The sequence below is a fragment of the Micropterus dolomieu genome, linkage group LG11 (assembly GCF_021292245.1).
Source record: "Micropterus dolomieu isolate WLL.071019.BEF.003 ecotype Adirondacks linkage group LG11, ASM2129224v1, whole genome shotgun sequence".
NCBI classification, from domain to species: Eukaryota; Metazoa; Chordata; class Actinopteri; order Centrarchiformes; family Centrarchidae; genus Micropterus; species Micropterus dolomieu.
The window spans coordinates 12,346,296-12,360,340 of NC_060160.1; the positions used below are offsets into that span (position 1 = coordinate 12,346,296).

Below are 14,045 nucleotides of genomic sequence, written 5' to 3' on the forward strand. Positions count from 1 at the left end.
GCGTGGCCTAGCCAGTCTCCAGACCTAAACCCAATAGAGAATCTTTGGAGGGAGCTCAAACTCCGTGTTTCTCAGTGACAGCCCAGAAACCTGACTGATCTAGAGAAGATCTGTGTGGAGGAGTGGGCCAAAATCCCTCCTGCAGTGTGTGCAAACCTGGTGAAAAACTACAGGAAACGTTTGACCTCTGTAATTGCAAACAAAGGCTACTGTACCAAATATTAACACTGATTTTCTCAGGTGTTCAAATACTTATTTGCAGTTGTATCATACAAATAAATAGTTAAAAAATCATACATTGTGATTTCTGGATTTTTTTTTTTTTAGATTATGTCTCTCACAGTGGACATGCACCTACGATGACAATTTCAGACCCCTCCATGATTTCTAAGTGGGAGAACTTGCAAAATAGCAGGGTGTTCAAATACTTATTTTCCTCACTGTGTGTATATATATATAATTAAATTATATTAGGTTTCTCATAGTGCTACTGTCACAATAACAACATTATCTGAGGTAACAGTTTAGTCAGCTTTTGTTTGCATAGTTCAATAGCAGCTACAATTTGACTTCTCATAATGTCCTGTAAATGTCCAACTGCCCTCCTGACTGCACTTTTTCACACTTCCTGAGGGTGCAATGTTTTCCGATTATTCATTATTTGTCTAAACATAAATTTATTCTTTAATCAAAAAAAATAATCTTTAGTCTAACAACTAAAAACAATATTTCCATTTGCGGCATCTATGACCATCATGGGTGAGAACATTAATGCTACTAAAAAAGCAGCAGCATTCTGCAGAGTTATAACATTGGTAACCTCTAGCTTAAGCAAAGACCAAAAGGAAACCCAAGGATGAATACAGAATGATGTTGATGTGGGATGACTTAAACATCAAAGTGGACTTAGATAACAGGCAGCATTTAAAAGTCTTCTCTGCACCTCCTCTACAGTATAAATAGTTCACCTGGTTACATTTATCTCTACATATTCGCTAAATGGCAATGACTGGTCACTCTGCATCCTGCATGCTACTTCTCGCCCTTCTTAAGGTTAACAAGTTCAAAAGAATTTCATCAAGGTTCACTTACCAAGCTGACAAAAGTATGGGAACAAACATACATGACACTAGGAGGGGGAAGTTAAGATTTTCTTACCAAGTACTTGCTTGGCATAATTCTGATGCCAGATGTTGATGTGATGGACAAATGTTTTGCCAAGATGCCGCAAACTGACAGAGCTTATAGTTGTGCATATGAATATCTGGGATACACACTGGTGTGTCTTTCTGAGGTGGTGTATCAAATGACAATGACACTCATCCCTTCATGGTGACAGGATGAACACATCGTTGTGATCAAAGCACTGGTGACACGCCTTGAGGAGACAGACATGTACTTTACGTGCTAGGGTGGGGGTGTGGTATCTATAAAAACAATTCAAGTTTTCACCATTAATAAACATGTGTTTGCCTCTGATACAGTCATCTCTCTCTTATTTGTATCTGTGCATTGCTACTGTATTGTGAGAGCTCTACACATAATGCTGTACAATTCAAATGAACTGATTAATCTGTTTAAAATATAAAAATAAATCTTAATTGTCATCCATCCATGTTAAAATAATGATGCAGTATTACTTAAAGAATTCTGATAAAAAATGTAAGTAATCAGTAGAGTAAGGTAGTAACGACAGGCCCCAGTGCAGGCTGTTACGATGGGCCCTTGGGCTACACAGTTACGAAGCACATGCAGACACACACTGCGTTCGTGTCTAGAAGAGAACCCTATATTGGCAAATCTGTGTGCCTTGTTTCCTCGTTTTGCATGGTTTAACAACTGCTAAGATTAGATGCAGTAAATACCTAATTTAAAGCTCCTTAAATCGATCTAATTTCATATTAACATATTAAATTAAACAATTCTCTTTGTGTGCGTCTGTCTCCAACACACACACGCTGCTGCTGCGGCTGTGTTGCGTGCGCCTGGACGCAGCTGTCTAAAGTGAAATAGCTACCATCATGTGATAAATTTTAGAGTCGGACTGTGGCACTTAGACTTTTGTATTTGCAAAGTAGGCTACAGAAGTCAAAGAGAAAGTTTGGAAGGAGCATGGCCAGTGCTGTCATTGTCAAAATCCTGAAACATCACTACAAACAGCTGTGCAGGAGGTGTCCACTGTGGTGCTGCAATGATGCAGACTTTTACTGGCAATTTCAGTACAATAACCTCCTGAATTACGACAACAGAGAGGCAAGACATTATGGTAAATAATAAAGAAAAGTGGCCTAATCATAAATAACACCATGTCCTCTCCAAAGAGACCAGCTATGGCACACACACAGTTTAATACCCACAAGCACATCCACACAAACAAGTGCTCAGCGGTGACCTGTCCCTGAAATGATAACAGCCTTTAAAACAGGGGCACGGCAGCCACACCAAATCCACTGAAAAAGCACTGGTAAAGTTACTCACCTATTTGAAAGGCGTATGACGAGCCTGCATTGAGTGAAATCTTGGACAATGTCCTCAGCAATCCAAAACAACCTTATTTGGGAGCTTTGCGACCCTCTCCTACTGTTTTTTTCTCTCCTGTCTCTTTTTAAAACTACTTTTATGCCTGAATGGCATGACTGCTAGCTTGCACATGTGCTCTGCTTGTCTGCTTGACAGATGTTTCAGCCGGTTTCTGGAGTCGGGCAGCCATATACATATTACCCAGCAATCATCACTGCATATATGGGCTATGTGACACAAATACCAAAGGAAATAAGACTTAATTCTGTTGAATCTATTTTTTTATATTTCACCGTATACCTTATTGGGTAGTTTTACCCACAAAAGTCTGTGGTGTCAGACACCATGGCAAAGGGGGAAATGCACATTTAAGTGTATATATGCCACTGTATTATTACAGTAGGCTATTGTCTCCCTCAAAATATACAGCTTGAGGTGAGCTAGGAGTCAACTGTTGATTGATGACACTTTATGCATTTTTACTATGTAACTAACAAAGTCCAGCTCCTGATTCGGCGAGAGGGGTCCAACTGCAGACCTCCACTATCAGGCCACCTCCACTGTCCGGCCGGTCAGTTTTTTACGTACCCACAGGACGTAACGTGATGCATTCTCGGTTGTTTCGCTACTCTACACATCGCGACAGCTGTTGGTGACTGGTTAGCATTATCCAAAACATTGAGTAAAGTCTGAATGCATTGCGCTAACTAATATTGTACATCTAAATCACAAAAATTACAGAATGTTACACGTGTGTAAGTTATGTAGAACAAAAAATAACCTAGGTAACGTTCAGCTACCCCAACGCTGGCTAGCGTTAGCTCCTGAAGTAGCAGGATTAGCTTTTTTTCCTTTGGATAACGTAAGCTACTCATAGACTGTATGTAGCTACAGTGTGTTCCTTTTTTGTAAAGCATTTTGCAAGGGCATAGGTTTGCATTTGTCTTAACATGTTGACAATGCTCAGGTTAGTTATTTGTCCAAAAGAAGATAAAATACAAATCTGTATCATTTAGACCATTCGGTGTAGCTTTTCACACTTAACGTTAAACAGTGTGCAAAGACTTTGCTGGCAGTATGAATTGATCTTAGTTGAATTAAAATTTATGTACTACGACAGTGTTTTCCCTTTCCTGGAGGACCCCCTGTCCTGCATGATTTACTCTCTCCCTGCTTCAACACAGCTGATTGAAGCAGCTTCAGGATTCATAACGAGTTGATAGTTAGAATCAGCTGTTCTGGAGCAGTGAGATGTTTAACATACACGGTTATTTATACAGTTTTCCACATAAAGATACTACTCCTCACCACAGCCACTGTTGGCATATACTAATTTGCATGATTTAGATGTACAAATATTGATAGTGGTAGATATTGATATAACATGCCAAGAGCCATGCATTCAGACTTTTTAAAAATGTTTTGGATAATGCAAATCAGTCACTGCTGCCAACTCCTTTTCTAACTGTGTAATCTGTGTGTGTACAGTGAATAAAGTAAAAGTATTATTACAGTGGGCTATTGTCTCTATTCATTTATAAAAAGTGGATATTTACAAAATTATCGATACAGGTATACATGTTGTATTGCATGTGTGTTCATTTTTACGGATTGTAGAGTTTGATAGTCCACATAGTCCAGCAGGGTTCTAGATATGGTCTGAACTCTTAATCATGCATCTGTGGGGTCAGTAATTCATTTACCAACAACCATTATTTTTAATAACAGGTGTACAATATATTAATAAGATAAACACAAACACGTTTTCCAAACGAACTATGCTGCGCAACGAGTGAATGTCATAACGACATGATTAGGGGAGACCGCGTATGGTTGTAACACTTTTTGCTTCAGCAGCGATAACTCACTTAATTTTGTAGCTAGAGTTCTCAAATTTTTATACATAGTACCCACATTTGTTCACTACAAATGGCAAATTGGCCAATTCAGTCCTCTACAAGAATATCACAGACCTTGTGAGTTGATGTCAAATGCAATGTGTTCCCTTGTTACAACCTACCCCAATAGCAGGGTAGGTTGTAATAATCACACAAAAGAATCAAAAATTGATGCCACACTATATGATAATCTTCCAAAACAGGTAGTTATATCAAAGAACAATGTTTCAATGACTCACACGCATGTACAGTATGTGTATGTAAATTTATCTATAGAATAAACTTACTTAAAAGTATACTTAATAAATACTACTAAAATGTAATTAATTAAAGAACATCTCTATACATCCTTAGGTCTAACTAAAAAGAGGTGTGTGTGTGTGTCAATGTGCGTATATTCTTATTCAGAGTCATAGTCAGTGCTTGAAGTGGGCTGGTATTCACCGGTACATTTACCAGCACTTCTATATTTTACTCTTTGGCGTACCGGGACTTTTTCTTGCACACAGGCACTTCTCACAAGCTGCCCATACACTTTTCTACCCTCTCCTCCGGCGGAGACTGAGTATGGAAAAGGTTGAGTGACGATACATACGCCAACATGTGTACAGCATGTGAATGGGGAGTACTGGTCACAGCAGGGCAATCTGGAAAATATTAAAATCAAGAAAGTACCTAGTTTTATGTATCATCAATGGTTGTAACCCCTTTTAAGAACGTGTTACAACCCACCCCACCCCTGTCAGCCAATGTTTAGCTAGCTGTATTACCATAGTGGTTTGAAATTAGAAAGGAAAAAATGCATCACATGTTGCCTGAGAAACTATATTTCAATCTAATATAAGTCAAATAATTCTATCTGCAATAGTATAGATACTAAACAAAAAACAGTCTTGGTCAAAAACTTTACTTTCTTACCTTAAAATCAGTTTTTCTCTATATATTCTGAATGCACCTCTTTCCAGACTTTATAACCACCATGCATGATTGAGGAGGAAATAGGTAAATGAAATGATCACCTAACTCCTGAATTGGTGTTGTTACAACTCTCCCCATGTTACAACGATACCCGGTCTCCCCTAATAATTAATATGATACCATAAAGGGCGGATTTGTGATATCTCCTTGAGCAGTAGTCTTTGTTGGTTTGTTTCAGGCTTTTAAAACTTGAACTTTTGTTGTGGGGACAGCCGGCTGACAGTGAGTGTCCTGGTTTCCTTTTATTTTTTCGCTTTATTTCTCCCATTGTTTTGCTCTGCCTGCCTCCCTGTGTTCTCCTCCCCTCTCTCTCTCCCTCCGCTCCTGAGCCCAGCCAACAACCCGCACCTGCACCTCGTCAGCAACCTCCCCAGCCTGCCACACCTGCCAGTAATCAACCTCATCTCTGCAAGTATTTGAACCCCGGTTCTCCACACCACCTTCGTTTGATCGTCATTGCTCCCAACCTGGTGCCAACCTCTCAAGCTCTGGTTAAGCAGTGATCTCTGTTCTCCAGCCCCTGGTTATTCCCTGTGCTAACTCTGTCTCTCTGCTTTCCCTCCCAGGTTCACTCACCCTCCTCCTCCGTTCTGTCGGCTGGGCTCATCCTCCGGTCCTCTCCTTCCGGGCTTCCTCCCGGCTCCCTCGGCTCACCGCCTATGCCTCACCTGCTCCTCGGTCCTCCGTGTCCATGTCCCCCGGCATCCACCTCACCTCCATCTCCTCTTCCCTAGCCCCCTCTGTAAACCCTCAATAAACCTCCTTCCCTCTGAGCGTTGCGTTTGGGTCCGTTCTGTCCAGTCTCCCAACAACTTTATGAGTATCGCACACATCTGGGGCAAGTAGTGGGCTGCTGTGTGTAAGAAAGTGTTGACCACATAATGAGCAATGAAGTCTCTTTCCAGGCTTCTATTATTTATTTATTAAACCCCGCGGTAACGTCAGTTACACTACAGACTCCCACGAAGCTCAAATTGTAGCAGTTTCCACAGTTGTCCGTTTTTCCTATTATATTCAGCTGATAGCAGTACAATGCCATAGTATATTAATCTTCAAAGGTAAATTATGAATGAGAAGTGTGTGCGTGTGTTTCTTTTAAGATGACTGGAAGAGAGGCGAAGTTACACTCTTAATCAACGACAATGTTTTTCTGTGAATGGATGTGGCTAGCTGTATGGACGGAGTTAACGTCATATTTTGACAGAATAAATAAATAGTGCCTGTAAAAAGGATACTGTTACTAGTTGAATGATTGAAGCGATATACAGTGGGCTTTGTTGCTACATTAGCACGTTGAGTGCTAAGTAGAATAGGCTCAAATCAATATGCTATATTTAAGAAAATAGCCTGCTAGTTTCCCGTTACAATGTTGACTAAATAATTAAATATAAATCAATGACAAAAACCCTCCCCCTATGTCTAGGTGATTAAACTTTATAATTTTTGAAGGCGTTTCTTGTCAAATCGCACGCTTTTATTTTGTACTTTTTGAGTGCATTTCCTGTCCTGACCGGCCTGACAGTGGAGGTGGCCTGACAGAGGAGGTCTGCAGCGGAAGAGGCCTGACAGTGGAGGTCTGCAGTTGGACCTTCTTGGATTCGGTGGGGTCGTTCCCGTCACGGGGCTCCAATGCAGCTGTACTGTCTATACCTACGCCCTGTAAGTAATGCATAAACTACAGCTTGATACCGACACCATAACATACTGGTACAAGGTCAAATAATCAGATATAGAGAAGTAATGTCAGTGTTTTCACAAAATAAAATTAAAAACTTATGTTGGGGTTCATCCCAGCTAATGTTAAAATAAATGCTGATTGTGAAACAGGAGACATGGCATTCACTTTTTGTGCAGGCCTAGGTCTAGGAGTTATGCTTAGCTAACCTAAATACCCCTAACAATGTTACACCAGTTTCAAACCAAACAAATAAAGGATGCAAGAAAAGCTAGGCTTATTATTAAAAGCCTGACTTAAGTGAGCCTATCCTATCAATCTGAACCGGTGTTCTGTCGATTTATGCTACCTATCGAGATGTGCTACATAGGGGTTCTGCGCATGCGTATGACCCACAAGCGTGGTTTGTTTCCACGCCCATAAATCTGTCCAACCTTGCTGTTGGGAATGCCGTCGAGAAAGTAGCTGATCGTCAGTAACAAAAAAAATCATTATTAGTCTATCAGAATACGCTACGCCTGATATCTTAAATAAAGATGGCATAATATAGTATTTCAACATGCTCTCCATCTCCGTACAGTACACACGGAGTGAGTAACGTTAGTGGTGCAATATAAAATGATTCTGTAGTGGGAGCATTATTTCATGAAGACGCTACCCCTGAAATGATGTTATAATATAATCAAAAACAGAATATGTCATAATACTGTGAGTTATAACTTTATGGGACTGGAAAAGGGAACACATAAGGTAGCATTTTTCGATAGGGCAGAGACACTCGATAGACTCTGCTGTAGATTTGCGCTACGGTAGCATTTTTGACAGAACACCGGGATTTAACATTTTCAAAAAGCCAGGGAAATGGACACCACGGCGGGTGCTGAATGCATACATACACGCCACACTGTTTATACACACTACATCAGAGTGCCCCCCCAGGCAGAGGCCACATAACCCTCCACACAACAACAGCACCTGCAGCCCATTTGAAATGATTTGAACTTACCGCTTGCCGGCGAATCATCTTGTAGCTAGCACCCTCTTCATCTCGTGCTGACAACGATTCAGGGAATAAAATACAACTTCTTTGGATTCTCTTAATGTATCTTTATTTTCCTGAAATGATTTCCAACTTAATGCTAATAGAGCTTCCGCATTTTTGACAAATACTCTCCATCCTTTTTCGAGAGTTTCACTCGCCGGACGTGCGAGGCCTTGGAGGGCGTGTGTTCGGTTTGGGTGACTGAAGTGTTCACTGGGCGGTGCAGTGAATCATTGATGAATTAAGGTACGGCATATGCAGAGGTACCTTATGACTGTATTGCTAAACCTAATTTCAACCATTGTCCGCATTTTGTACCTCATTAACTATGGTTCACTTGTGCACAACTAGGTGGGAAAACGTAGATTTACCTGCGGACTAAGGGGCAGGCACGTGACGCGGAACTTGGACGTTTGATTTATTTATTATTATTATATTATATTTTAGCTCATGCAGGTTTGGTCAACTGTATTTAAGCAGGTTTATGTATTACGCTGTTGCAACAGCAGAATATTTGAAATAGAAACAAATCAGTCATATCCCAGTTATCATCGGCCAAGCCAGGTAAAAAATTTTTTGGATGTTTTGACTGTAGCCCCGAATGTAACTCAACAACAGTAACAAAATATTTTCCATGTTAATATGCAATAATTTTCATGACGCAGCCTTTCTCGCAGGTCTTCATAGAGCTGAGGCTACTCAATAATTTTGTTTGAAGTTCACGTAATGTGACCCCCACCGTTACTCAGCCTGCCTGCGTTTAGATAGAGAAAGAGCTTCAGGGCTTGTCCGCGACTCCTGAATTGTACCCAGCAAAATTGTAATCAGTAGACCTACATGTAAATATGTTGCCGGTCAGTGTCTAGTCAATGTATTAACGGTTACAGTTGCCGCAAAGTAGTGAGAGGATATCACGACACCTACCGCGACGCAGACACCTGTCGCTCTGTGTCCTGCTGTCTCTGTCCCCTCACTCTGAGGCACTACTGTTTAACTGTCTCCAGGATGCTTCATTACCTCAAAAGCGGCTGTGAGCAGCACTTTATCGGAGGTGCTGAAGTGAACATTTGTGGTGATATTTAGGTCTGATTAGTGTGATAAGAGTTTCGGTTTTCTTCCTCTGAGCAGTACGCTCGTCTCATCGATTAGGCTACAAGTCAATTATTTATTAATATAGAACTGTTTTTAAAAAATGGGCCAACGATAGGCCCATAAAGCATAGGCCTACTGACATTGGGCTGGCCCAATCACATCTCTTACAAGCCCCCACTCCCTCCCCCTCTGCTCGAGCTGTTTCTTGTGTTGTGGGCCAAGAAAATTAAATAATTCCCCAAATGCCCGAAAATAACCGATATATAGATATAAGCTTTAAAAAAAAGAATAAGCTACTGATTACTGCATTACATTCTATATTTTTATATTCTGAATTGTCACCTGCCACCTAAATTTTGTCCTTCCCTTTATAAAAATAAAGACCTTTCCACATTAAAGTGGTGCAGAAAATGTCTCCGGAATTCAGGAAATTAAGTGTTTAATGATCAAAATCCCCCTAGCCAATATTTCATCAAGAAATGTTTTTTAGCTGAATTCAAATTCATTAAGCTAATTTATCATTTAGGTGAAAAGGTGCCATATGCAAGACTTCAGGCATGCCTGCACTCAGCTGGGATTAAATTAAATGAGAAAGTTGATCTTCAGGAGAAACATTTGTGACAGCCTTACTGCATTATCTTACAGTATATTTTTTTTTTATTTTGAATTGTCACCTGAGACATTTCCTCAATAAATTGGTCCAAAATAAATTCACCAGGATGCAGGAAATTTTTTAAAGCCCAAATTTTCAGGGGGAGGACCCCCACACCCCCCTAGTTAATGTTATCACTGTTAATTATTACCAGTAGTGTTGCTTTATAGACGTACTTTGGGTAGGCGGCAACGGGAGGAAGATTTCTGGGCATGCGTCACATCTAGCAGGGGGAGAATGGGAAGCAGCCAACATAAAATCCAGAGAAATATTTGATATATATATCAGATATTTCTGATATTAGTAATAAATGTAGAAGCAGGTGTCAAGCAAGAACATGGGGGCAGCAGGAAGCCTGCAACCACAGATCCAGACTCCACAGCTCCAAAGCCAGAAACACCTGTAGAATGTGACAGAACGAGAAAAGAGAGGGACAAGAAAGCACAAAACCACAGGAAAGGGAAGAAGTTGAGTTAGTAACATGCATTAATGGGATAAGAATGCCTACAGATGGAGAGAGAGACTAGGAGAGAGGAGCTCAGTGTCTCATGGGAAATCCCCCCCCCCCGGCAGTCTAGGCCTATAGTAGGGTTACTAAGGGATGGTTCAGGACTCACCTGAGCCAGCCCTAAGTATAAGCTTTATCAAAGAGGAAGGTCTTAAGCCTACTTTTAAATTTGGACTTGGTGTCTGCCTCCCGAACCAAAACTGGAACCGGGGTTCCACAGGAGAGGAGATTGATAGCTGAGGGCTCTGGCTCCCATTCTACTTTCGGAGATTCTAGAAACCAAAACCCTATAATCTGCGAGCGCAGTGTTCTGGGGTTTTAGCTCTTTAAGATGAGATGGTGTCTGACCAATAAGGGTTCTGTTCTGTTCTATACCAAAACACAAAGTCCATACATGTGTTCAACAATATTCTTCACTGCCTGCACTCAATTAAATCCAAGAGTTACCGTAGTTAAATACAATATATATTGCATCTTGTTATATGACAAAAAAGAACAATATGGAAATTATTGTTTCACACATTACTTGACATTAAGAAAACCCAAATTAAAGTTATTTAAATTACCTAAGCTTAATATGTGTCATAGCATTGACATCTGGTGTTTGTTTTTGTATATAGGATTGTTATTTTTCCATTTGAGTGTAATGTCCTCGACCTGGTCTGCTCCATTAACCTACCAGTGCTCGACCTCGATCCATGCCTCTTTCCCCTCTCTGATCACAAACTGATATGGTTCACCATTCCTTCTCCAACCGCACGCCCCTGCCTCCTTAGAGAAATCACCTTCCGCAACCTTAAATCCATTGATCCCCACCATCTCTCTGAACTGCTCTCCACCACTCTCCACCTGGACTCAACCCTCACCTCACCTGATGATCTCATGAAACACCTCAACTCCGCTTTGTCTACCTCCCTTAACACTCTGGCCCCCCTCAAAACAAAAACCGTCACCTTTAACACCTCGTCACCCTGGTACACACCTGCACTCTGGAAAATGAAACAAACTGGCCGCCAACTTGAACATCTGACAAAAAAATCATCTCTCACAGTCCACCATGAAGCCTATAAACTCCACCTCATTGCCTACAAAGATGCCCTCATTGCTACCAAATCTGCCTACCTCTCCTCCATCTTCACCAACCCCTGTCATAACCCCAGAACCCTTTTCTCCACAATGAACAACCTCATCAAGCCTCGGACCAACACCCTCCCTACCTCTTCTCCGGATCTCTGCAACTCATTCCTTCACTTTTTCGCTGATAAAATCAACACTATTTATCAGTCTCTATCCCCTGCATCTGATCTCCCAGTATCTACTCCAGCACCTACCACGGACCCTCTTCCCCCTATCCCGCCTGACCTCCCTCCTCCTCCTCCACACTGCCTCCTCTCCCAGTTTGACCTGGTCACCACTCCTGAAATCTCTAAACTCATCAGCTCTTCCAAACCCACTACCTGCTCACTTGACTGCCTGTCTAAAACCCTTGAACGTATAGTCGCCTCACAATTACAAACTTATCGTCATGCCAATAACCAATTTGAACCTTTCCAATCTGGTTTTCGCCCCCTCCACAGCACAGAAACTGCTCTCCTCAAAGTCTTCAACGACCTCCTCACTTCTGCTGACACCGGTTCCCTTAACATCCTTATTCTTCTTGACCTGAGTGCATCCTTCGATACCGTGAGCCATAACATCCTGCTCACCAGACTCAAAGACCTTTGTATCGAAGGTACTGCACTCACCTGGCTCCGTTCCTAACTTTCCAACAGATCCCACTTCATCTCTCTTCATAACCATACCTCTGCTACAGTCACAGTCACCCAAGGCTCCGTACTCGGGCCCCCTTCTCTTCATCATCTACATCCTCCCCCTTGGTCAGATACTCCGCCACTTCAACCTGAACTTCCACTGTTATGCCGATGACACCCAGATCTATCTCAGCACCAGTTCCCCCCACAATCCCCCCCCTCTCCCACATCAACTCCTGTCTGTCAGCGATTAAAACCTGGATGCAACACAACTTCCTCAAACTAAACCACAATAAAACAGAATTCCTCCTCATAGGCTCCAAATCCACTCTCAGGAAAGCCAGTAGCCCCACTCTCACCATCGACGGCACCATTGTCTCCCCATCTCCCCTCAACCTCTGTGTTTTGACTCAACCCTGTCCCTTGAGCCCCACATCCGTCATGTCATTAAAAGCTCCTTCTTTCACCTTCGCAACATTGCCAAAATCAGACCCTCACTCACACCCTCTGCTGCTGAAAGACTCATTCACGCCTTCATCTCCTCACGGCTGGACTACTGCAACTCACTGCTCCTTGGTATCAGCTCAACCTATATAAAAAGACTCCAACTGGTCCAGAACTCAGCCGCACGACTCATCACCCGCTCCAAATCCTGGCACCACATCACTCCAGTCCTAAAACAACTACACTGGCTTCCCATTTCTCACCGGATCACATACAAAATCCTGGTCCTTACCTACAAAGCCATACACCACCTGGCCCCTTCATACCTCACTGTCCTTCTCTCCCCCTACCAACCCTCACGGTCCCTCAGATACACCTCAGCCGGTCTCCTCTACGTCCCCAAGTCCAAGCTCCGCAGTTTTGGGGACAGAGCCTTTTCCAGGGCAGCTCTCAGGTTCTGGAACTCCCTTCCCCATGAAATCCGCACCTCCAAGTCCCTCACCATTTTCCAGTCCCGCTTTAAGACCCATCTCTTCACCTCTGCCTATCCCTAGCCATTTATTTATTTATTTTTGGTTGTTTCTTTTTCTGCTCTATAAAGCGACTTTGAGTTCGTGAAAAGCGCTATACAAATTCAATTTATTATTATTAATGTATTAATTTATACTTAGTGTAATTTATTTTATTAGGTTTCATAGCAGCAGAAATCTGGCTGTACTGAAAGATGCAACACTTTTTTATTTAGTAAGTAACGATTTAAAGTGATTCTTCATATTTGTATCACCGCTTGAATTCTGTTGGCACTGATACTGTCTTTCCCTAAGTCCTCCTTGAATTTTTACTTGTTTTCATAATCCTATGACATTTTTCTTATGGGTCAAGGATAAAAGGTAAAGATTAAAAGAAGAAATTAATGTATTTTCACAATTCAGATCTAACATGCGCATAATGGAATAACAGAGGCTTAGGGTAATGACGATGGGGACAGAGGTAGATGAGGACGATGCAGAGGCCATCTTCGATGGCCCAGGAACTGTGATACCAATATCAACAATAATTGTAATGTTGGTGAAGTTTTGAGTCTGGGAAACATGTTCTTTGAGAGGTACATTCAGTGTGAGCAGTTTTTGAACTTATGCTGTATGTTATGTTCTATTGTTTCATTGCAATGGTGTGCAGCTTTTTGCAACAGCTTTGAGATATGTTCCCACTCCTCTTTTAGTGCCTTGGGTGAGAAACAGTACATCCATGGTGAAAAATCAATGGAGCAATAAAGTGTATAAAAAAATAAGCAGCTCTATTGGGTGCACCATGGAGTACAATTTGCACCACAAAAGATGTATTTAAACCTTTACTTTTAGTGCTTTGATACAGACCACATTACACACTTGGTACTGCTATATTAGCAACTAACACTTTTACTGTTTTGCATCTATACTGCAAATGCAGCTTTGCAGTGTGGAACATGAAGACTAAATAACATTG

The 14,045-nt window shown here is 41.6% G+C and overlaps 1 protein-coding gene across 3 annotated transcripts in view; it reads right to left on the reverse strand.

The window, feature by feature from the left end:
• Nucleotides 1-8,301, reverse strand: part of meis2a (Meis homeobox 2a) — a 192,029-nt gene extending 183,728 nt beyond the window's left edge. For all 3 annotated transcript variants that reach the window (XM_046062053.1, XM_046062055.1, XM_046062052.1), the window contains exon 1: nucleotides 8,078-8,301. In XM_046062053.1, coding sequence (XP_045918009.1) covers nucleotides 8,078-8,095 — 18 coding nt within the window. In that variant the 5' untranslated portion in view covers nucleotides 8,096-8,301. The remainder of the gene's footprint in view (nucleotides 1-8,077) is intronic.
• Between the last annotated feature and the right edge of the window lie 5,744 nt (nucleotides 8,302-14,045).